Source organism: Pieris napi, chromosome 9 (assembly GCF_905475465.1).
Source record: "Pieris napi chromosome 9, ilPieNapi1.2, whole genome shotgun sequence".
In the NCBI taxonomy this organism is placed as follows: domain Eukaryota; kingdom Metazoa; phylum Arthropoda; class Insecta; order Lepidoptera; family Pieridae; genus Pieris; species Pieris napi.
In genome coordinates, this window is record NC_062242.1 from 6,380,162 (window position 1) to 6,403,292 (window position 23,131).

The 23,131-nt window shown below is 31.9% G+C and overlaps 1 protein-coding gene across 1 annotated transcript; it reads left to right on the top strand.

The window, feature by feature from the left end:
- Positions 1-4,876: 4,876 nt before the first annotated feature.
- LOC125052617 lies at positions 4,877-11,317 on the top strand. Its single transcript, XM_047653560.1, has 9 exons — positions 4,877-5,183; positions 5,664-5,810; positions 6,265-6,417; positions 6,694-6,856; positions 7,589-7,824; positions 8,381-8,498; positions 9,556-9,749; positions 9,822-9,951; positions 10,916-11,317. The coding sequence occupies exons 1-9, from the start codon at positions 5,049-5,051 to the stop codon at positions 11,257-11,259; spliced, it is 1,620 nt and encodes a 539-aa protein (XP_047509516.1). The 5' UTR covers positions 4,877-5,048; the 3' UTR covers positions 11,260-11,317.
- Positions 11,318-23,131: the final 11,814 nt, after the last annotated feature.

The window sequence follows — 23,131 nt, forward strand, 5'->3', positions numbered from 1 at the left end:
GATGACGGGACTCGTAATGCGAAACATGAATATGTCAAAATGAGTAAAATATTAATGAAAATGTATGGCGCCTGAAATTAGATTAACATTCATATGCAAAATGTTACCGGATTACCGAATAAAAATGTTTTATTTAAATTACAAAGTTTTATTATTTATTTAAATTATTGTTTACGGTGAATCGTTGAATACTGCTTGCAGTTAGGTACGAGCGCAGACATTAAATAATGTATTATATATATAGGAGAACATGGTAATGTGACCTCCGCAGGTATTTATTTATTTATAAGTTCTAAAACAACGTATATGACATCACAAATTTTACACATTTACACCAGCAAGGGAAAAAATTAAACAAGCAACCACAAAATGAAAAACAAAAAAAATAACTAAAACTAAATATAAACTTATACCTCATTAAGAGCATGATCAACAAAGTTACAGTAAGTAGGAAGATTTTGTAAAATATATACATACAGTATATTGGCCCCCTTGAATATTAGTTTGTTCGCAAAACTCAATCTAATTACTAATATAATTTTGGTGCAACGGGACCATTTTGGTATAAACAAGTTGAAACTAGGCCAAACTTATTTTTCAACTGTGAGTTTAATTCCATAATTTATAATAAAATTGATAGTTTTTGCTGTTGTTTTTACCATCGTGTTCGTGACACTGCCTTCTTCAGGATTTATAAGATAAATATAAATTTTTCAATAATTGTTTTAGGTTGTTTAACAAAATGTTTTCAATAATTTTAATTTGGCCCCCTGACATTGATTGTATCACGGCCTCGAGGGCCACATAACAAGTAAGTCTTGTTTATCATTATTCACATTTTTATTTTGCTTTTTAGTTTCAGTTATCTAATACAAAGCCTATATATTCGAAGAAGAAATAAAAGACGTGGGAGTCTGAACAAATGAAAAAAGCAATCAGGCAGTGAGGCCTTAAAAGTCATGGGATATAAAAAAGCTGAAAAACTGTTTTCAGTGCCCAGATCTACACTGAAACGGTTAGTGAAGGATCCACAAGAGTCTTTAGAGTTACTTGTACACAAACCTCTAGTTTGGAAACCACTTAGTCTGAAAGAAAAGTTAGTGGAATATATTTTGTTTCTATGGAGACTAGGTCCTATGGACTCACTAGGATAGATGTTACAAAAATGGCTTATCAGCTGGCGGTGAAAAATAATATTCAGAATACTTTTAAGAAAGAAATAGCTTAATAAAAACTATCAGTTGATCTAGTGATGACAAAATTTTTATTTTATTTAGCGAGATTCATTTGTTTCATACGCAAATAAATACGAAACCTAATAAAAATTTTCTTATATTTTTAATACCTTTATTTAAGAAATAAACCTTCTTAAACAAAGTGAGTCAGCTCCTTTTCCTCTATATATTATTTATAAACACATTTAATAAAGATAAAATGAACATTTTGTTTTTATATACAGTATATATATTATATATATAACACTATCAACGGTTCTTGCCATTATGTAAGATACTTCAGCGCAATCGTTTTTATTTTTAAATTAAACAATAAATAGAACAACAATATGTTAAAAGATTTATCATTTCTTAGAAAAACAATAGGTATAAATCTCATTACACAAGTGCAGTTGCAATATTACATTACGGACAAACATTTAAATAAGTTTTAAGGTATGAACAAAAATGGTCAACTAATTACTAACTAAAAACTAATTAAAAACAATATTTTTTAACGATTACTAATTGGTATTGTTATTTACAAATTAGTTACTATCCACAGCCTGCCAATAGTTATAATTAATATTTAGTGGCGTATCCCTTATTTTCAATAACAGCACTGCAACGACGTGGCATTGATTCAATCAATTTCATACATTTTTCTAGGGGGATTGAATTGCATGCATCAACAAATGCTTCATATAGCATTGAACTGGTGTTATGTTTGTTTGACACTTTCTTTTTAACAATATACCAGAGATTTTCTATCGGATTTAAATCCAAACAATATGCTGGCCAGTCTAAAACGGATATACGCTGTTCGCTAAGGAATTATTTGTCGCTATTCGCCGAATTTAGGGTTATTCTCATGCTAAAAGATCAAGGTTACTGGAAAATGATCGTCCGAGTAGGGAATCATTGTGTGCTCTAAGATATTTTTGTATTGAGCCATTGTACCTTTAACCTTCCTAACGGGTTCAACCCCACATCCGTAAAAATCCCCTTAAACTTTAATGTTACCGCCACCGTGCTTGAATATACTCCTTGTGTGTTTATAATTAAACGCATTGTTTACAGGACGTCGAACGATGTGTTTTGGTTATTGGTCATTGGTCATTACCAATTGCATTAAAAATTTCTAAACAGAACAATTTACATTCTCAGCTATTCTTCTGTACGCCCACTTATGATATATATGTAAATTAACAATAATTTGCCTAGTTAACACGTCATAACTTTTTTTTTCATATTAAAAAAATTCATATTAAATTTTGAATTGCCACATTTTCAACAGTTCCATGTGTTTTGGTTATTGGTCATTGGTCATTACCAATTGCATTAAAAATTTCTAAACAGAACAATTTACATTCTCAGCTATTCTTCTGTACGCCCACTTATGATATATATGTAAATTAACAATAATTTGCCTAGTTAACACGTCATAACTTTTTTTTTCATATTAAAAAAATTCATATCAAATTTTGAATTGCCGCCAAAATAGTAGAAAAAGCCAAAAAAGAAATGTTATTTTCCAATTTCAAAAAAAGAATGAGCTGTGGATGCTTTTTTTAAATGTTTCTAATTAGGCGTCCAAGCGGTCAGTATCTTTTTTACAAACATTTGAACATTGAAGCTATACTTTCTTTATTCATAAGAAGTGCTTCTAATTATATGACCACCACTGTATGTTCTGACGAAATCTAATGACCAAATAAATTTTCGTTTTTCTTACATTATAAAATATGAGAATTATTAGTTCTTACTAGAGACACGTTTCATTTAAAAAAAAAGAATATTCAGTCTATATAAGTTTAAGCAGATATTAAATACCAAACTTACCTGTTTGGTAATGTATCCAGGGACGCTTCTTAGGCACATAATGCGTTTTTAAATAGTTATAGGAAACAGCTGTTCTACTTATGGTCTATTTAATGACTAAGAACGTGCACCATGTACCAAGATTATTTATTGCTTTAATTACGTCATCAAATAATTTAATTTCCTTTTTGTAAATCGAGATCGCTATTAATTTCTAATCAATTAATGTCTGATATCCATGCACCGTTTTGAAGAATCTTAACTGATTATTATAGTTTTTATATTGTTATGAAGATCGGTGGACAGGAATGTTTCTCAATTCTTCCACAATTTAGAGACATTTTCAGCATAATGAAATGTGATTTATAGTCGTTTCGGGAGAGGCTCTATCGCATTCTAGAAAATTTTAAATCGCATAAAGCTGCTCTCCTTTCCAGGAGGCTGAAACATTTTATCAGGATGTTTCAGAGCTGGTGTAGTCGAGTGTTACATTTCTCAGAAAACCAGTTTCCAGGCGTTTTCAGGACTCGTTATATCCCTTTTATAAAGGAATATTTTAGAGTGAAATTTCTAGGAAAGATAAGGACGGAAAGATACGCGAGAGATAGGAAAGATAGAAAGAGAACCTTCGCGAAGCCTGACTGAAGATTCTAGAACACCGTACGACGAGGACGGAATCATTCTGAAACGTCTCCTTGCTATCTCGTCGGCAGCATCATTGCTGAGTGACCTTTTTTGCACAGTAGGGTTACCCTGTTTGTCAGGGTTATTTCCTCCAGTGCTTGGTGACACAGTTTTCTTACGCCATCAGCAAAAACGCACTGTCAGATAAGCATTTAATTCAGAAGTTATTAATTTTTAACCACTGTACAGCTCTGGCTGCTTCGGTGTTTAAAGGTAGGTGATGATGTTGAGATCAAGAGAGAATAGCACCAGAGCCAGATCCAGATCAGTCTATAAACGCAGCTCTTTCAGGGTCGATTGAGCATGTTCGTCTTCTCTCATTTGCACGTGATATTTCTTTTGACGCAGCTGTGAGCGGTTGATACTCTATCGCCCTGTTAAGATAGATAGAGATACTGATAATTTATAGCTGTGTGTGTACTATAGTGGTTATTACCCCATAGACCTAGGTGCATAAGTCTGATGGTAGCTAGTGCTACCTCCTGCTGTATGTAGAGGTCTAGAATCACGCCTAAGTATTTGATTTCCTCTTTATGTGACTAACCCAGTTATTGCGTATGTAACGTACCTGCGCATAATGCGTTTATTAAAAGTATTGACTGAATGGGTTTGCTTGAGCTTAGTGCAACTTTTAACGTTTAAAAGTATTCGGAGTTAATGAAATCGTTTAAAAGCGACATAATATTCCGAAATTATTTATTTAATAATTAATAATGATAGCTGTTGACGGTATTAGGTATTAATGTGGAACCTATGTGAAATGTTTTTCATTCATTATTATCCCTTCTCAAAATCATAATTATAGGTAGGTATATTGGAATTATATCGAATAGTTTCAATATATAATTATAACCAATCATGGTTAAGTTTATAATTTACTAATTTTTAAACGACTTTGAATTATTGTAAAGAGAAAAACCGAGGTTGGTTTCTTGGCATTTTGGCGTAAACGAATTAATTTTTTGTAGGAATCCTATGTAGTGACAATAATTATAACAGTGGCATTATGCCACTGTATTTGTATGCCACTGGCATACAAATACTTAACAGTAGATTATCTATTTTCATGAATGACGGCGACATATAATCTGTCAGCAGTCAAATGTCAAATGTAGGTATGACATTATATCTAGGTATATACTTATACTAGGCGTCAGCCGTCAACAAATGACTTACAAGTTACCAGCATCTCGATTCTACACGATTAAACGTAATATGCAAAACATTTTATGTAAAAGCTTTAATTTTTTTTTATTAAAAGGGCATCAACTTGTAACAAACATCTAACGTTTTCTTATTAAGGAGTTATTTCTTGTTAGTGCTCACAAAATGTCGACCCTATCTTCAATTTCAAAGAATCATTCTAAAAAAGTAAACAGCATTCGGGAGCGTGATAAAAACAAATCAACAGCCTCCGAATCTGGTGGATCAAGTCAATGTGATACTCCTCCGTTAATCGAAAAGGTATTTGTAATTAATATAAATATTTTTTACTTTTTTATTTATTTTTATTTTAACTTTGTACAGGTGGTATGCATTTAATCTGAAATTTATTTATTGTCACCTGTTTAAAAAAAAGCGTTCTGGCCCGAAAAATCATGAAGTGGTTTCACACTGATTTAATGTATTAATTGATTTTATTATTATTGTATATTTAACCAATAGTTAGTATTTATATCTTTCAAACTAGTAATTCATAGGATAGAATAAAAATTACTATTATTTAAAGAACTGGGCTGTGTTTTAATAAAAATAATATGTCTTCGAGCTGTTTTCCCTTAGAATACAGTTATATTTAGAAAGATTCAGGATTGTGAAATAAAATTAATATTAATGTTCACCTGATATAATCAAGAGTTCCTGTTAACTGTACACAATTCCAAATTAATTTAATATTTATATATATATATATGTAAAGTTCTAATAAATAAATAATAATTACAGGATGGATCTACATCACAGGGTAAATTTGCTGGTATTGGGCCTGATTCAGTACATTGTATGGCTGACCAAATAGCTGTGGAGCTTAATACTGAGGCTGCAACAAATCTAGCTGAAGATGTTAGCTATAAGCTACGGCAAGCCATAAGTGTATGTAAATTATCATAAATTCAACATCTACTACTTAACTAAACATATTTTAAAAGTTGTTATTATAATATAATAACAACTTGTAAAACGTACAATTAAAGTTGAATATGTTAAAATAACAAACAAATTCAATGTTAACTTAAATTTAGTGTAAGCTTTATATTAGTGACGCTAAAGACTAAAAGCACTACACATTTTCTGATATTATAGAGAGGTGTGTAATATGGAATGAAATGTTAAAATGAATGGAAAACAAGCTAGCCCTATCAAAGTTCTGTAATTTTGATGTTTTAAAAAGTTTGATGAAAAATTTATTGCTATGCATTGGCATACCTGTCCAGTTATCATCTTACACCATCACTTTTTTACATTAAAAATGTATGGTATGGTGAAAATTGTCTAGAGCTTAGTTTCAGTTTCAGTATTTTATTGTTTTTCATTTTGATCTGCACAGGCTATAGCGTTACACAGTGAAATGATGAAGAAAACTTCTGTAGACAGTTGGGATGTAAACACATTATTAATGTTATCAGATACAAGTCCTATTGTTGGAACAAGTGCTACCCAATATGCTACATTTGGTGATGACAAAATGTGTTGTGAAGTTGTAAGTATTAATATAATATAGTATTAACAATAGCAACCCGTTGAACATACAGAAAAAGCATAAAAATGTTTCAGGATTTTGAAATTGCTTAATTTCTAAAGAGATTGTAGATTGTAATTGTATTTGAAAATTTTACAATTGTTAAATTAAACTAAACAAATCATACATTTATCTGCGTTAAATATTATATCACATTATGCAATGGGTGTGAGTGTGGAGTTTGTGTATAACTGCTTACTTCCAATTCACGTTTCCTAATTATTGTAATATTTCCAGGAAAGTATAGTAAATGTCACAGAGCAAGCACTGACAACTCAAAGTTATGCGTTCGCAACGGTGCCTTCAATGTCAGTAGAATGGGTCACAGATGACAAAAATTTAAACAGCAACAGTCAAATTAGTACTAGTCTCCAAAACTATTATACAAAGGTTGCAAGAGGTAACTATTTAAAAAGTTATTACAATGGAAAACCAAGTATATATATATATTTATGTGAGCATCATGCCTTTTAAAAAAATGTTTACGAGGTTGAAACTGAAAAATGTGTAGGCTGTTAATATTATCATGGCAAATTTATCTTAAATGTTGGTCTAACTTGTGGAGGGGTACACTCCTGTCTGTTTTTGTGTTTTACAACTTTTTCAGGCATTTTCTATGTTAGTTTAGGATGCATCAAATAGTAATTTTTTATGATCTAGATTCTAGAGAAATAATTTTTGGTAGTACCATTGGAAACAACTGGTTTGAAATAAATTATTCCACACATAGTCTTGAGTAACATCTCTGTGATATAAACCGGGCGCAAAATGATTAGTAAACCAATAATGATTATTCTATGACATGAATTACATCTTCAAGTCTTTAAAAAACCTATTTGGCAAATATAAGCGTTAAAATCTTTAGGATAACTTTATTTTTCAATAAGTAACTGTCTATTTCTTTTAATAATTGGGAAAATACACCCTACCAGAATTCATATGTACATGTTGAAAATATATATTTTGTATGCATTGTTTTAAAAGTTGTCACTAAATTAAACATACATACATAAAACAATTGTGGTAGGCTTTAAATTCAACCCAAAACCATATCCAGGAAGCTATACGCCATTTAAAAAGTGGTACAATTATAAGTAGTGTTTTTAACTAAAATTATTAACCTTTTTTTCAGCAATATTAAATCTCAAAAAGAAGCCAAAACAATTAGCTGTTGAGGATCTCACAACGAATACACGAATAGGACCGATATTTCCAAATCTATTTAATTTAGCAGTTTTAGTATTGAATGATGATAATTTAAATGCACTGAATGTTCCGGCAAAGAAACCCTTACAATCAAATGTCTTAGATATGGTTGATGCTCTATGCTCAAATCCGTGCAGTTTGGATACTAATATTCAACAACAGGTAATAAATACATCATAATTGATGGTAAAGAATTTTACTTTAGGTTATTAAATGAATTTGTAATAAACAAAATAGTAGCTTGTTGGGAATCAAAAATCTCGATAAAAAACAAACAGTGGCGCTACAACCTCTATCTGTCAGACTAATAATATAAATTAGATGACCAGCTTTCTGTGCCTGACACATACCGACGATTTTTGGCTAAAGCATGCCGTTGTCATTCACCGATAGTCTTAAATGCAAGGTGCAAGCTCAAATACCTAAGCGAACACTCCTCAGTATTATAAGTATGAAGATTAAATAAACTTATCAAATATACAAAAATTATAAAAAAGCTCAAATAATTTTTTTTTTCATGCATTTTTTTAGATTTGTATAAATAAGGTTAATTAATAAATATGACTGTATTTGTCAGATAAGTGTTATAATTATGTAGTTTCATACACAACAGCAGTAGTAGATTATCTCCTTGGGGATAACATTTTCTTATTTTTACTTTAACGTGAAAAAATTATACATTTTTAAATTAGTTATTAATGTCAAATAATATTTTCAGTTTCAGAGATTATTTCCAGTGATGGTCTCAAATATATTAGGAAATGGATCGTTGGCTGAGAAGATGGTTGCTATATTAACTAAAATCACAAGGACCTGGCCTTCATTTATCACAATAGGTATTTTTAAATCCATTTATTATAAGTCGAAATTGCCATTCCCTTCCGCTGAACCCTTAAATACGCGGTATCTCGAATTATTTAGACTTAGTAACTCAAACAAAATGTTATTTCCCACTAAGTATTGATAATACATATACTCTATATCTCGAATTTCAAAACGGGACTCCGTAAGTCGTAGTTAGTAAAATATAATGATGTCTTACTTGGAATTCTCGAAATAATTGCAATAAAATCAAATGAATGAATGAATGAATGTTCGGGTTCGGCTCTTCTAATCTATTGTTTTTGATTTACACACGTGAAATTAATGAATACATTCATACATTTTTTTAGAGTACAGTTTAATGAATAAATATGTGAGTCATTTTAATATGTAAAAAAATATATATATATATACTACAAAACTTAAGTTGAATTGTTATTCAAATTCGAATTCGAATAAGTCGAAATTTTAACAGTTGAATCATATGTATCTCTTTTTAAGTCAAAGATTCGTTAAGTCGTTTTTTTCTTTTTCTCCTGACATTCGAGTTATCGAGATTCCGCTGTATTTCACATTAGCGCTCTTAGATGACCGAATAATGTGTATATAGTATAATAATTTCACGTTTATACTAAGGAAACATTTTCACAAGTAGTATGGACTGACGGACTGACAAATAATCAGACATTTATAAAAAAAAATCTAATGCATTCGTCGTGCTACGTCGTCGTCGTACTACGTACATGTATGTAGATAACTCGACAAGTTTTCTATAAAAACATACTGTTATAGACTGACGTCAACCCTACTTCTGTTCTTCTGTCTGTTTCTGTCTGTCACGTTTTCAAGGCTAAACCACTGAACCAATTTTAAAGTAATTAAAGGTATAGAGATATCCCTTAGGAACCTTTATCTTTTAACGTGAAAAAGGGGTTAAAGTACGGAATGAAAGTTTGTATAGAACTTCGATATTGTCTAGACAAGTACCTATTACCTAAAAAGTTTAAAATTCTGCCCGGACTAGATAATTTAATTAGACATACATTTATGGAGAATTTATTTTAATTTTAGGCAAAGGAATCCTATTCGACTATTTATCTCAAGGCACAAAGGAGCGTTTAACAGCGCCAATGATAAGATGTATAATGGCGCTCGGTCGTGACGCGCTAATACGTTGTTTGGGTGACCATTTAGATCACATAGACAATGCTGCGCACGCGCCAAGAAGGAACCATAGACACGGTGATCTACGGGAAACTATGCTTGTGAGTTATTATTTATGTGTTTTTGGCATATATAAAGTTCGTAGTGCAAGTGAATTTAATGAATTTTTACAGGATGTTTGCACATGTTTACTCCGATCTGAACCAACTACCTATCTCGAAGACTTTGTGATGACAGACTATACTATGTACGAAATTCTAGGCGATTCTATAATGCCCAGGCGAACGATATTTCCTTATACAGGTAATATTATTAATTTATTTTCGTTTTTAAATTAAGAATTTTTTAAATTTGAATTTACTAGCGTTATGCTAATTGTACACTCTATGACACAAGTCTAATTCTATACTCTACGGTTCCTGGGTCATTCGGGTGCTTTAAAAATAAGAGGATTTTATTTTTACTTTATATTAGGGAGCGTTCAAGTATTACGTAATGAATGTTGGGAGAGAGAGGGGGGGGGGCCCTTTTGTAAAACATTACGATACGGGGCGGGGATTGAATTACGCATTATTGTTAATATTATTTTCGAGTTACACCACATAATAGTAACTTTTACGTATAAAGAGTCACTAGTTGGTGACGAAACGTTTTACTATACTTGGGTGCAGAAAAACGTTACGTTGCGTTACATTGGTGGTTGTCCAAAAATTGCGTGACGTAATACTTGAACGCTCCCTTAACCACTCGCGTACAATAATGTCTTAAATATTGAAATGCTAATTGCTGTGAAACGAATGCTAAATGAATGCAATGTAAATGCAAATGAAGAAAGTGCCTGTGTCTGGCTATACTCTGGGGTCGTAACTCCGATTTTTGTAATCGCCACGGTTATAATACAAAAAAAGCCTGATTGTGCAAAATGTACAGCCTTGGCTCGTACAAATAAAAAAAAATCGAATGGCGATACAAATACTGGTCTTTTTTGGATATTTTTTCTGTCTAGGCAAGTAGGGGCCTGATTAATTTTGGGATCTAATTGTATGGGAATACAGGATCGAAAGTTATTTAATGTTGAGTTTGGTTTAAGTACATTTAAATAATCCTTAACATCCTCATCGACAAGGTCCAAATTAATCACCATGATATTTAATAGGATTTTTTTTAATAATAAATGAAATTACCCGTAGAATATATAATGGTACCCTTTCCGCACAGACTCTACGGCTGTTTTACAGTACTAAATATAAATCAAATATTTTTACAGAAAAACCCAAAGATGAAACTGAAACATCTGAGAAAACGTGTGACGATGATTTTTATCCGCCGCTGAGAACCACCTTACGTCGACCGAAAGTGAAATTATTACCTCAACACGCAAAAAGAAAACATGTCAAACCGTGCGAGATCTTTGAAATAACACATTTGAAACGAAAAATCCATATAAAAATTAAAAATTGTCGGTCAAAAGATATAAAGAAGGAAACTAAACTTTACAGTAGTAGTTCTCACATGAAGGGTGTAATTGTTGCTAGTGGATTGTTAAATCGATTTAAATACAAATTAAGGAAAACAAATATATTGCCTATTTTTGGAGCTTTAACATTGTGATATAAGTTTAAACATGTTTTGTAAATAATGATTATTATTAAATATGGATTATTAGTAATTTGGGTTTTTATTCAATACTAGCTGGCCTGGCGAACATCGTACCGCCTAACAGTCGATTCTTTTTCTTTTTTTTTAAATACTTATTCTGCTATTCGGGACACCGGTCTAGCTAGTAAGATAAAAAAAAGAAAGTTGATAATACAACAAATACATTATGTCAAAAAATAAAAATTTACCTTCCCGGAACCTCTCCACTAACACTTGAACTTTATGATATGGTATTAAAGTTCAAATTGCCTTTAAATATTATTACGAATATTTTGTATGGGAATATAGAAAATTGTTTTTAGACTTTTTCACTCATTTTTTTTTAATTTTTCTCTCCGTAAGAACCATCCTCGTACTTCAATGAATATTATAAAAAAAGAATCAGACAAATCGGTCAAGCCGTTTTCATGTTATGTCGTGACAACGAGAAACGGGTTTCATTTTTATATATATAGATAATGATTAAGACTTTGTCGGCCTAGTGGTTTCAGTCAATCCCCAACGTGGTCACGGCGTGTGTTAGACACAGAAGACTGACCATATACTTGATAATTAGAAGAAACAAATGATAACGAAACATACAGAATTCTAAGGCCCAGACCTAAAAGGTTGTAGTGCAAATACATCATAATCAGACCATTAAATAGTTTTTAATGGTCTGATTATGATGTATTAAACGATAGATCGTGACGCGTGTCTGTGAAGACGAAATACGGTTGACCAATCATAATCGTACTCACTGAAATAACGAATCTTTGGTAATCCATATTATTATTATGAAAGTGGTTGGTTGAATGCTATTTATTTTATCTATTGAAATTACATTTCCTTTGAATAGGATGTTTATCGAGTAAAACACGAAAAAAATATTGATTTTTTATTCCTATTGAGAGCTTCCAATCGTTGCGAGTGGTTTGTACGCAAAAATCATGATGACGCAAGCTTTCTTTTAAAATTATCTTTTAATGTTGACTCAATATAGCCTTTTCCTGGTAATCACTTTTGTTCTAAAATATTGTATAGTCGTCCCGTCACCAACATCCGGAATCCATATTGAGTCAAGAAACCATCCTTTAGCCAATCAATAAATAATTTCCTCTCCGTTGGTGCGTTTGAGGTGGTCTTCATAGACAAGATTAATAATATTCAAATAAACACGTTATGTGCTTTTTAGAACCAAATTTTTCGCTTATATCATTTCATTGCAATTAATATTTTAGATTAATTGCAAAAAAATAATGATCAAGTTCCATCATATAAATGGACATCAAATTAAGCGGAAACCGCGAGGCGTGGCTATTATGATGTACCTACCATAAAGAACTGCAAAACAAATAAACTGTTTTCACTTTAATAAAAAAATGTATTATTCACATTATGGAATTCATTTTAATTCGCTACGGTCAAGACAATGATTTATTGTTGTATCGACAACATCTATAGTTAGTTTTAAATACAACCTCTATGGAAGTGAGATATTCCAAACATGTTATCGTTGTTTTTGCATATCGGTGCTTGTAATGGGACTAGATTACCTAAAGGTATAAAATGTACTGTTTTGCCTTAAAAACAAGTACAAGTATGGATATAAGAGGATTTTCTAAAAGTAATCTTAGCAAATAATTTCTAAATTATGTTGTTATTCCTTTCGCTAACTTCTCTAAAGAGCGTAATATCCTTACCAATCGAACAGAGATGTTAAGAACTCGACTTGGTAAATGTGAAATCTGGTATATCTTTAATATGAATCCTATATGGTTTTGCATATAACAGTATGAAGTTTAGTATAAAATTCAAATGACTATGTTGGACACGGGACACCTTGAAATCAAAATAGCAATTTAATGGCGTCGAGACATGGCGCCACCGCACCTGTGTCGCGTCGTATTTGTGAAGATCAATATTATGTGACCTTTTCCAGACATTACGTATTATAGAAAGCTTTTTGATCGTTTATTTTTAAATTCTTGTCAACGAGGAATCAATGTATTTATGCTAGGCTGAGCGCTTCAACGCTTTTGAGACTAAACCAAAGGTTTTCTAGTTATACTGTGTGTGTGTGTGTAATTAAACATAATTACACACAGCACCTTCAAATTAACAGATCTTATCATAAACATATTAAAAGTGTCGAAGTAAGTAAGTTGTTTTCAAAATAAAGACGACAAATTATTCTTTAACCATTAGTTTACGATTTAGCAGGGTTGTTTAGACTAGCTACGACCCGCAATGATTCTAGACTCCAGATATTTCTAATGTCTAATTTGCATAATGTTGATGAAATTATAATAGGTTCCATAAAAAAATGGACTAAGCATCAACAGTACGCTTTATAAGGTTTTAATGTGTGTCTACATCTATAAACACAAATTAAGTTTAAACTCACCTGACGAAATGTGTGTGGCTCTAACATTGTGAATTGGTCAGTTAAAGAAATAATTCTTTGACACAACTTCGTTACTCGTATAACTAAAATAATTGTTTACACATCTTCCCCATTTTTGTATACACGGGAAGCAATTTAAGTTTTTGTATGAGGATCATTACGGAAAGAATTAAGATAGTGTGGTAATTTCAAATTGTTCATACAATTGCTTGCTTTAGAACGTATTCTAGGAAACCGACAAGCGATTTTTCAACGAACGATTAAAACATCGTTACAAGAAATCTATTACATACTTATACTAAAATATAACAAATGTTTACGTAAAAAATAAATTATGTATAACATGCACACCATAACTTGTGTATATGTAAAGTTTCTTTATTGTCGCCTTGTTATCGAATATTACTTACCAATAAAAAAATTTTTTTTCAATTATTTTATTACATTATATTTTTTTAATGACACAAGTTAATAAAAAACGTCCTGTGACTTTCTATGTGCGTAACAATCGCTCAAACGGTGAAGGAAAACATCGTGAGGAAACCGGCTTGCCTTAGACCCAAAAAAGTCGACGTCGTGTTTCAGGCACAGGAGGCTGATCACCTACTTGCCTATTAGATTGACAAATGATCATGAAACAGATTCAGAGATTTGAGGCCCAGCCCTTAAAAAAGGTTGTAGTGCCACTGATTTAAGAATTAGTAGTAGAATGAAAACCTTAATTACCAATCAAAACGTATTTTATTTCGGCCATAAGTGACCATAAACTCTACTTGTCAGACAAAGGGTAATCAACTGTTGAATAATGATTTGTAACAATTAAGAATTGATAGGTTGAATAATTTTTTATGTATTTGGAAATATCGATACAGTGAATGTTCAGTTTTATCGTATGTTGATTTTTATCTTCGATTGAATAATCGAGAGTTTCTGATAGCAGCAATCTTGGTGACTAGACTTTCTAAAACATATTCAGGCCGGTAAGAGGGTAAAGGTATCTTAAATATCTAAAAAAAAAAGGATTTTTTTTTATCGTTTAAATCATTTTACTTGCGTAAACCTGTAAGTTGGGTGGTTTTTTTATATAAATCTACCAAATTTTTTTCATATAGGTAACAATGCACACTTATGATCGTCAATATAAAAATGAAATGCTGCTAAACTTAGATCTAAAATCAAAGGCGTAGACGGACTAGAAGTCCTGGAAATGAATTATAATAACAAAAATGAGTTTTTTTTAAAATTTAAAATAAATAATAAAATAATGTAGACAATGTTCTAAAAAAGCTTCAAAGTAATTCGGTAGGTCCTAGGTACCTCTTTAAATATAATCGTAAAAAAGGTAAATTTGATTTAATATTATTGAAGTGAAACTTCTTTATCGGGGTTGGAAAAAAATTTAGTGTAACATTTTTTCGTTACGCGTCACATTTTTCGGTTACGCGTCACATGTTTCGGTTACGCGTCACATTTGACCGTTACGCGCGTCTTTTTCTTGTCCCTACCACGGTTGATTCAAAGAGATTCTAAACCATTAATAACAAAAATGTATAATAACGATAACAATGATACTAAAAATTCTATTACAATTTATGAAATTCTGTAATAATCTTAGTGGTAATAAGGTAAAATGAAATAATTGTATTATTTGTATTCAAGTGTGATACTAAAAGCCTTTTGTTAAACTTTATCTAATTTAACTTTCTTTAACCAATTTCTGTAAAGTTGCACATATATAATTTTTCGAAAAATAAGGTCATAAAGAAGTTTCACTTCTAACGTGTGTACACTAGTACACGCACATTTTTTTAAAATCTAAATCAAAGATAGATTAGATTATTATTACCCAAGTTGTAAAGTGTTTAACATTTGTTTAAAGATTCAACTCTTTGGAGCGGAGTAAAAATCATCACGAAAAACGTGGGTTCACTTCATCATTCACCAGTCAGATATTGGTGAAAAACGACCTTATTGTCGTCATGAACATTCTATGTAAAACAGCCTAAATAATTTATTAGGCTCTGTAGTCTCTGCATTTATAAAGGATGTACCACGTTCAGCGACTTACTACAGCTACGCACGGATTGATAAATAAAAACACATCTGACATTTGGACATACAAAAGATAGCAAATTACCCTAACTTTAAAACTGTAGCGTCCTCAAAATTTGCCTGTGTTTGTAAGTGAATATTTTTTATTAAAACTGGATTCAAACAATAACGATATATACTCTTAAATACTCGATAACCTAAATTAACATTATTTTAGATTCAATGGTAAATGATTCCATGCTGTATTTAAGAAGCTTATTTTAAAATACTCCTACTCGAGCTTTTAAATTGCCGAGAACGGTTCAATGTAAATTACGAGCGTAGGCCACAATAAGTGCCTGACCCGACCACGTACTAATTGTCACCTTTTACGATTTAAATTGTTTTACGCATTGACCTCCTTAGTTTATCTAAAATTTAATAAGTCCCACTCAGTACAACCTGCTTAACCTCGATACAAAGCTTTTTAAAATTTATACATTTATGCCACTACAGATTAATTAGTCACGCGTTTAGATAATTTACTTGAATTTTTCACTTTCACCGTATTCAACGTAGAGCGGTTCGAATCGTCGAGGACAGTCACTTTCCGAGCGGCTTGATCTCATGGCGTTGCGTAGAGATGTGGGGTGTCTCGGCAACTTCTACCGCATTTTCTATGCAGGTGTTGTTCGGATTACCTGCAGGTAAGTTTCATTTTTAGACGTCCAGGCAGAATACGAAATTCCATCCGAATCATCCGAACATCCGTCGTTCCACATCAGCGTTTTTTAAGGCAGTTTTTGCCGCCCACCACCACTATGTGGTACCAGCTGCGACTTAGGGTCCTTCAAGAAAAGAGTGTACCAATTCTTATAAGGCCGGCAACGCACTTGCGCTCTGGCAATGTAAGTATCAGATGAGCCTCCTGCCCGTTTACCCCATGTTACATAAATAAAATCTCCAAAAGATAGGCGCGATTGTAAGAAAATAAAATAATAGTTACGTGAAACGTAATAGTGATTTAGCTAAAAGCTCGTTACAATTGTTGGCCTTCAAGGATTGACGTAATATCATACAGAAAGGCGCTGGATTTTAAGGACTGTCATGGTCCACTGAACGTAAAAGCATCGAGACTTAGTGCACTTTGCTCGAAAAATGTAAAAGGCGCAATATATTTGATCGTAAACCTTTCGCCATTGCAATTTTACGGCAAATGGAAATGATATTCTGCGGTCGATGCAAAAATAGAGAAAGCTCATGTTGAAACGTCCAATCAATCATCTTTATTAGCCCATTGTGTTTATACGCTTCATTGCTGTATCTCGCCAACAGATAACGGCAATTTAGCCGACATCATATAATAATACGTTTCTAAAATCGTGTAATATATTTTTATTATTATTTTAATTATTTGCCGCATAAAAATCTGAATAAATTATTATATATATGTGTGTATTTTATGAACATCTTTAGATGTGCCTGCGATAGTCAATTGTAAATTATACTTTGCAAACTATCTTATACCCGTATATCCGTACAGTTATCTACAGTCAAAATCTCATGGGAGTCAGATATGTCAAAGTTCATAAAGAAAACATTTGAAAAATCAGTAACCAACTCGTGAAAATAAAACATACACAAGAAAAGAAGAAATACATCTCTTACTGAATAGTAGCCAAAAATATTAAGTAAACTGAATCGAAGAAGACTATGGGAACTAAGAAGACCTATTAAGAAAGTAAGAATTAATTATTAAACACACATCTGCCGTAAAATTGGAGCTGAAATATTTAACAAACTTATTCTGCCGTATGATATTAGATTACGTAGGACTTTTTTTTAAATCTGGGTATCGCTTATGCTCACCTCAACAGCTCGTACACATAGTTGAGCGTTGATGCTCTAGTATTGATATTGAAAAAATCCAAGAATGTATCATGACAAATTTTATATTATTTGCCTAAAAACATATTTTTGTTACGTAATAGGTATCTTAGCTGTGTATTATCTTATATTAATAAATGCTTAAATAAATTGCGTAAGCTTTGTGCCGATAATATTTTAATAGAGACACGTTTTGCTTGTATTGTTCATAATTATGTATAATATTATCATTGTAATATTTGTGAACATATAGTGTAGGAGTTGGCGCCTGGCGTCTAAATGCAAATGAGAAAATCAATAATGTGAGTAAATAGACACCTTATTACATTTACGCATTCTGAGAAGGTATAAAACAGTAATATATACATATAATAATGTACAATGTAAATGCTAAATGCTTTATAAGCCTTGTGACATGATCTACTGGAGATCACGAGGTCTGGGGTTGAATTATAACAACTCTATACTTCGTTAATTTTGTAAGGAAACATTAATATTGATAGCAGCCAAAGTTAGGAAGTTGATGGTGATTCGGACCTCGCATGAGCTGAGCTTTCCGCTTTTATGTATTTCCTATATTTCTGTGAGCCACAATTTAATTGGCAAAACAATATATGTTCTTCCTAGGAGTTGTACTTAATTTGAAGTTACGACTCATTGAGTGATTGTAATAGATGTATGTATATATTTTGGAATCAAATTCGCAATGAAACAGCTCAGAAATATGCTGTTATTTGCTTTTATAGACCATTAGACAATTAAACTTCAGCATCAATTATTATGACTCACAATCTAGATAAAAATATACACTTCGGTAAATATCAATCGAATGCAATATTTACGATCTGTATAATAAAATTAATTGATTTGGCTTCCAAGAAATAAATGACATAAAATACCTAAGATGTTCTGTTTTGATTGATTCGCGCTTGTATTTTTATGACTTTTTGTTTAGTGTGTGCCGAAATTATTAATATCAGACTTACAGTTTTTTAAAACACGATCATTCTTCTTTTTATAACTAAATGTTTATATAAATCTGAGATCTGCTGTCAAGGAGGAAGTAAAAACGAAATCTGATATGATAGTCGCAATGACACATTGCTGATTTTATGGAAGGACCGACCAAGTCATTTCCTACGTCCTACATGACGTTGAATAGAAAAAACGAACGGAGGAAAATATATGTTCTGGAAATGTCTATTGGAGATGGATGCTTAGGATTTGGTTTATAGAACAGCTAAGAAAACAAGCACAGATACCTACTCATCTTTTCATACATTGTTACCAAGGGATCGTGAGGTTTTTTAGAAGAATTAATGGCAGAGTGGGGGATACTACTAGATGGACAAATCAAGTACATTCCCTTACAGGTTTTACCATCATCCAGTCACTAAAGCTTGCCGAAGATAGGGAGTGGAAGTAATTATGTTTACTTTACGACATTTACACGACCTTCAGAAATGAGAAGTGTGACGACGACGATTTTTGTCGTGTTCTTAAAGTTAAGTTTCTATGGTTTCGCTTTCAGTATTGTACTAAAAATAAATGTACGCCCTCGCCTCGTGGAGCGGGGGATAAATGGAAAAAACCAGGCATCCCTACAAGATTTCTTATTATATTCCTTATTTGATATTTCATAAATCGTGGTTATAATATTTTTCATTTAGTTTGAAGTGGCAAATATTATTTGATCACCGAAATAAGATTCTTATGAAATATATACGATATAAATAGGAGTACTGACCAAAGGACCTTTGGTGTAGCTAACAGATTTTTGCAAAAAAAAACGTGTAAATAATTTCAAAGTAAACGTGTTATTAGATTTACTCTTAGAAGTACTCCATTCGTAGTGAGTGATTTATGTAACTAATGTTAAAGTTTGACCTCATCTAGTGATCAAGTCATCAGGTTTTAACAGCCTGTCATTTGGTACAGTAGTTAATGGTTTGATGATAGCTCTGATACATTTGTATTGGACATTTCAATTACGACACGTTGGTACTGCGATAATTATTATTACTGATCTGAGTCACAGATTTCAGCGATAAAAAGCGTAAATTAATGTTCACATGACGCACGGTCATAATAACTATTTAGTTCCCTTTTTTTAAATACTTTATATAAGAGATCCAAAATATAATGCATACATAGAGGTTATTTTTATATTTTTAAATTATTGTGTTCTAATAAACTTACCTATAGGTACCTAATTTAATGAAAACTTAGTAATAGAGTAAATATGCAGATGCATTGAGACAAATATTTCTACGAGAAAAGAATAGTCTTTAAGAACATGTACCTATAGATTACTAAAATATATCTTTTTATTATTTGTTAGACCTATAATTTAGTTAGACCGTAAACGATCACTTTACTACTTTTAGATAATTCAAATTAATAATTAAAAATTAAAATTCAGATCCTATCAAAATATCTTGCTTGACTGTAAAAATGGCAACAACCTTTGATATTGTGCTAATTTTTACATCTGTTTCGTGATGATTATTTTTTTCTAATAGTCAAGAACGTAATCAGCCTTCTAAGCCTGACACTCACCATCACATACAAGGCATACCGATCACAATTCCTATATATAGCGTGAACATATGAAACGCACTGAAAAACGAAGATTTAGACAACCTAACATACCTTTAGAAATATGTTTCAACTTTGCCTCTTCATATCACTTTACAAATACATAAAGTGGAATAATTATTTAATAAATAAATCAACGATATTTACGATTAAACATTTCTTTTCACTTTTTTATTTCGTGGGTACCACCCACGCCTTGTCGTGAATCATGGTCAAAATATTTTGTCTTTAAAGCGGCTACCTAAAGCTTCATTTAACTAAAAGCAACAAAAGACAATGTAAAGTAAATTTCATCGCAATTCAGAGCCAAAAATAAAATGCTCTGGCGCCACCAATATAATTGCAATTCATTTCATATAAGAATTGTCACATTCATTAAACATACATTTCAATTGCTCTAGAAAATCTCTGCTGTGTAGTGTTTAACACATACATATTTTTATACATACATCGGTGCTAATCACGTGATTCACCTAGTTACACATATCACGGGGTCATATTAACGAATAGGAATTAAATTATGATGAACTATTCACTTCAGAAGAACCCGCAGAAGGTCGTCTGTGTAATGATGTTTCAGTAAAAAATGTGTAATTTGCAAATTTCATCATCAGATAAAATTATCAACCAATCTGAGTTATGTTCATTTAGATTTTTTAACTATTCTTTTAATTGCAGTAAATACAATATATAAAATGTATAGGCGAATATACTATTAAAATAACCAGTGGCCATAACATCTTTAAGGTTCTCTGTATGTGTTGGTGATCATTTGTTTGTTCATGTTGTGATCAGCTTTCTGCCACACGTCGTAAATGTCTAAAGCATGCAGGTTTTCTCAAGATTTTTTCCGTCACCATACGGCCGAGTGTTAAATGCGCACATAGAAAGTGCATTGGCGCAAAGGCGGGGTTCGATCCAACGACCTCTGGGATGACAATCGTACGCTGAAGCCACTAGGCCAACACTGCTGCTTTTAACTATTAAGGTGCTTAATTACTATCATATACCTGTTTAAAAGTGATAAAGTTCTCTTGTTAACTTTAGATTATAAGAATAGATGAAATGTACTTAGATAAAGATAAATAAAACCTAAACTTAATTTCTACGGTAAACGAGTCATTGGATTTCTTAGTAAGTATAAGCAAAGTATGTCTTCCGTATGTCAAAAATATGAGTTTGACATACCAGAGTCATAGGCGGCGTCCTAATTGGGAGCGATCGTACGATGGCGCGATGCGTTTTTCATCTCACGATCAAAGTGGTCGTGCGATGACCTAACAGGTGTCCTAATAGATCGCGCGATGTCCATCGTGTGATGCCGTCGTTCGATGGCTGGCGCTCGCCACTTTAACGATCGTCGACGCATCGCGTAGTAACCGATTAGGACACTCAAAAGAGATCTGTTGCTTTGATTACATGATCGCACGATCAAACGCATCGTACGATCGTTATTAAAGCATTTCATGTGCCCGCACGATTACTTGCGAGGTTCAAATAGGACACTCTGATGAAATCTGTATGTTTGAACTCATCGCACGACGAGACCGCATCGTGTCATCGTGCGATCTTCGCCAATTAGGACAACGCCATACGCGCTAAGTATCGACGCTCGACTACAATACATGTATTACAAGTTGCTCGTCTCTAAAGGGAAAATATTTTCTGCAATTGTGTTTTCCATTGATATAATTAAATTTACGACGTGCGATTATCCTTAATCTCCATTATTAATCAAACCTGCCGGTTTGATTTATTGCGCTAAAGAGAAATACTTACTACATTTATCCTTGTATTATTATACAAAGTATCTAATTATAAAATCAAAGTCATAGTAATACCATTACACTGTATAAAGTGCTAATAATTAAGTGCTGGCTGTTTATTAGAATTTATTAATACATTAATTCAGTTTGCCTAACAGAGGTCGCTTTTCGGATTTGTTGTGTTAACTTGATATATTTTCCTTTTTACATAAAATAAATGTCTGAACTCACGCATGAATATTTGACAACCAATTATATGTCAATCCTTTTTCATTACTCATATTATTTTACATTTGTCAAATCTAAAATACGCAACTATCCAAATATTGTGGATACATCTTGTCGATTCTAAATCTTTATTTAAATACGTTCTTTAATTGGAGTGAAGAGTTTACCGTATCGACGGGATGAACATTTAATGTTCGACAGTTACAAACCCAAGGAATTTATTTTTCTTTTATGTTTGTTTCGTCTTTTTTACTGTTTTAATATAGTACAAAATACTATACAGGACATAGACAAATACGACTAATAAAAAACCATGACAATCGGTCCAACCGTTCTCGAGTAAGTGTTCGTTTATATGGCTACAAAGTAACTGGGTAGTCACGGGCTAAAATTCAGTTTTCACTACATCAGGAGCCTGAGATGTATCTGAGATGTACTTATGTGTAAACATGTATGTTTATGTAACTTCTTTATGACATTATTATTATAGGTACTTCTACTACCTCTGGTTCTAGCTAAACAATAAAGTTATTATAAACTTTAGAGCTAATTTATATGGATATTCAATATTTTTATTCATTTCAAAACAAAATTTAAAAACTACTATACTTTTTTTATTTTTTTTAATTTAATTTAATTAATAAACTTGACAATAAATTTAAAGCTATGTATTATACTGAGAGACTGGTGCTTGAAAAAGGTTGGGAAAACCTGTTATTACAAGTCACCAGTCCCTCTTGGACATGGTAACAACGAACAATAAATAATTTATAAAAAATATATATAAAATATATATATAAAAAAAATAGATAAAAGTTAACAAAAACAAAAGTAGTTTATGTGTGTGTGCGTATGTGCATTTGTGAGTGTGTGTGTGCTTGTGAGTGAGCTAAATTGTGACTAGGGTGGGCGAGAAAAACGTTCCATT

Excerpts from the sequence above, each read along its gene's own strand:
- LOC125052617 (XM_047653560.1), top strand. The coding sequence starts at position 5,049 with ATGTCGACCCTATCTTCAATTTCAAAGAATCATTCTAAAAAAGTAAAC. Across the intron at positions 7,825-8,380 it reads ATACTAATATTCAACAACAG|TTTCAGAGATTATTTCCAGT; the intron begins GTAATAAATACA and ends TAATATTTTCAG. Across the intron at positions 8,499-9,555 it reads GCCTTCATTTATCACAATAG|GCAAAGGAATCCTATTCGAC; the intron begins GTATTTTTAAAT and ends TTTTAATTTTAG.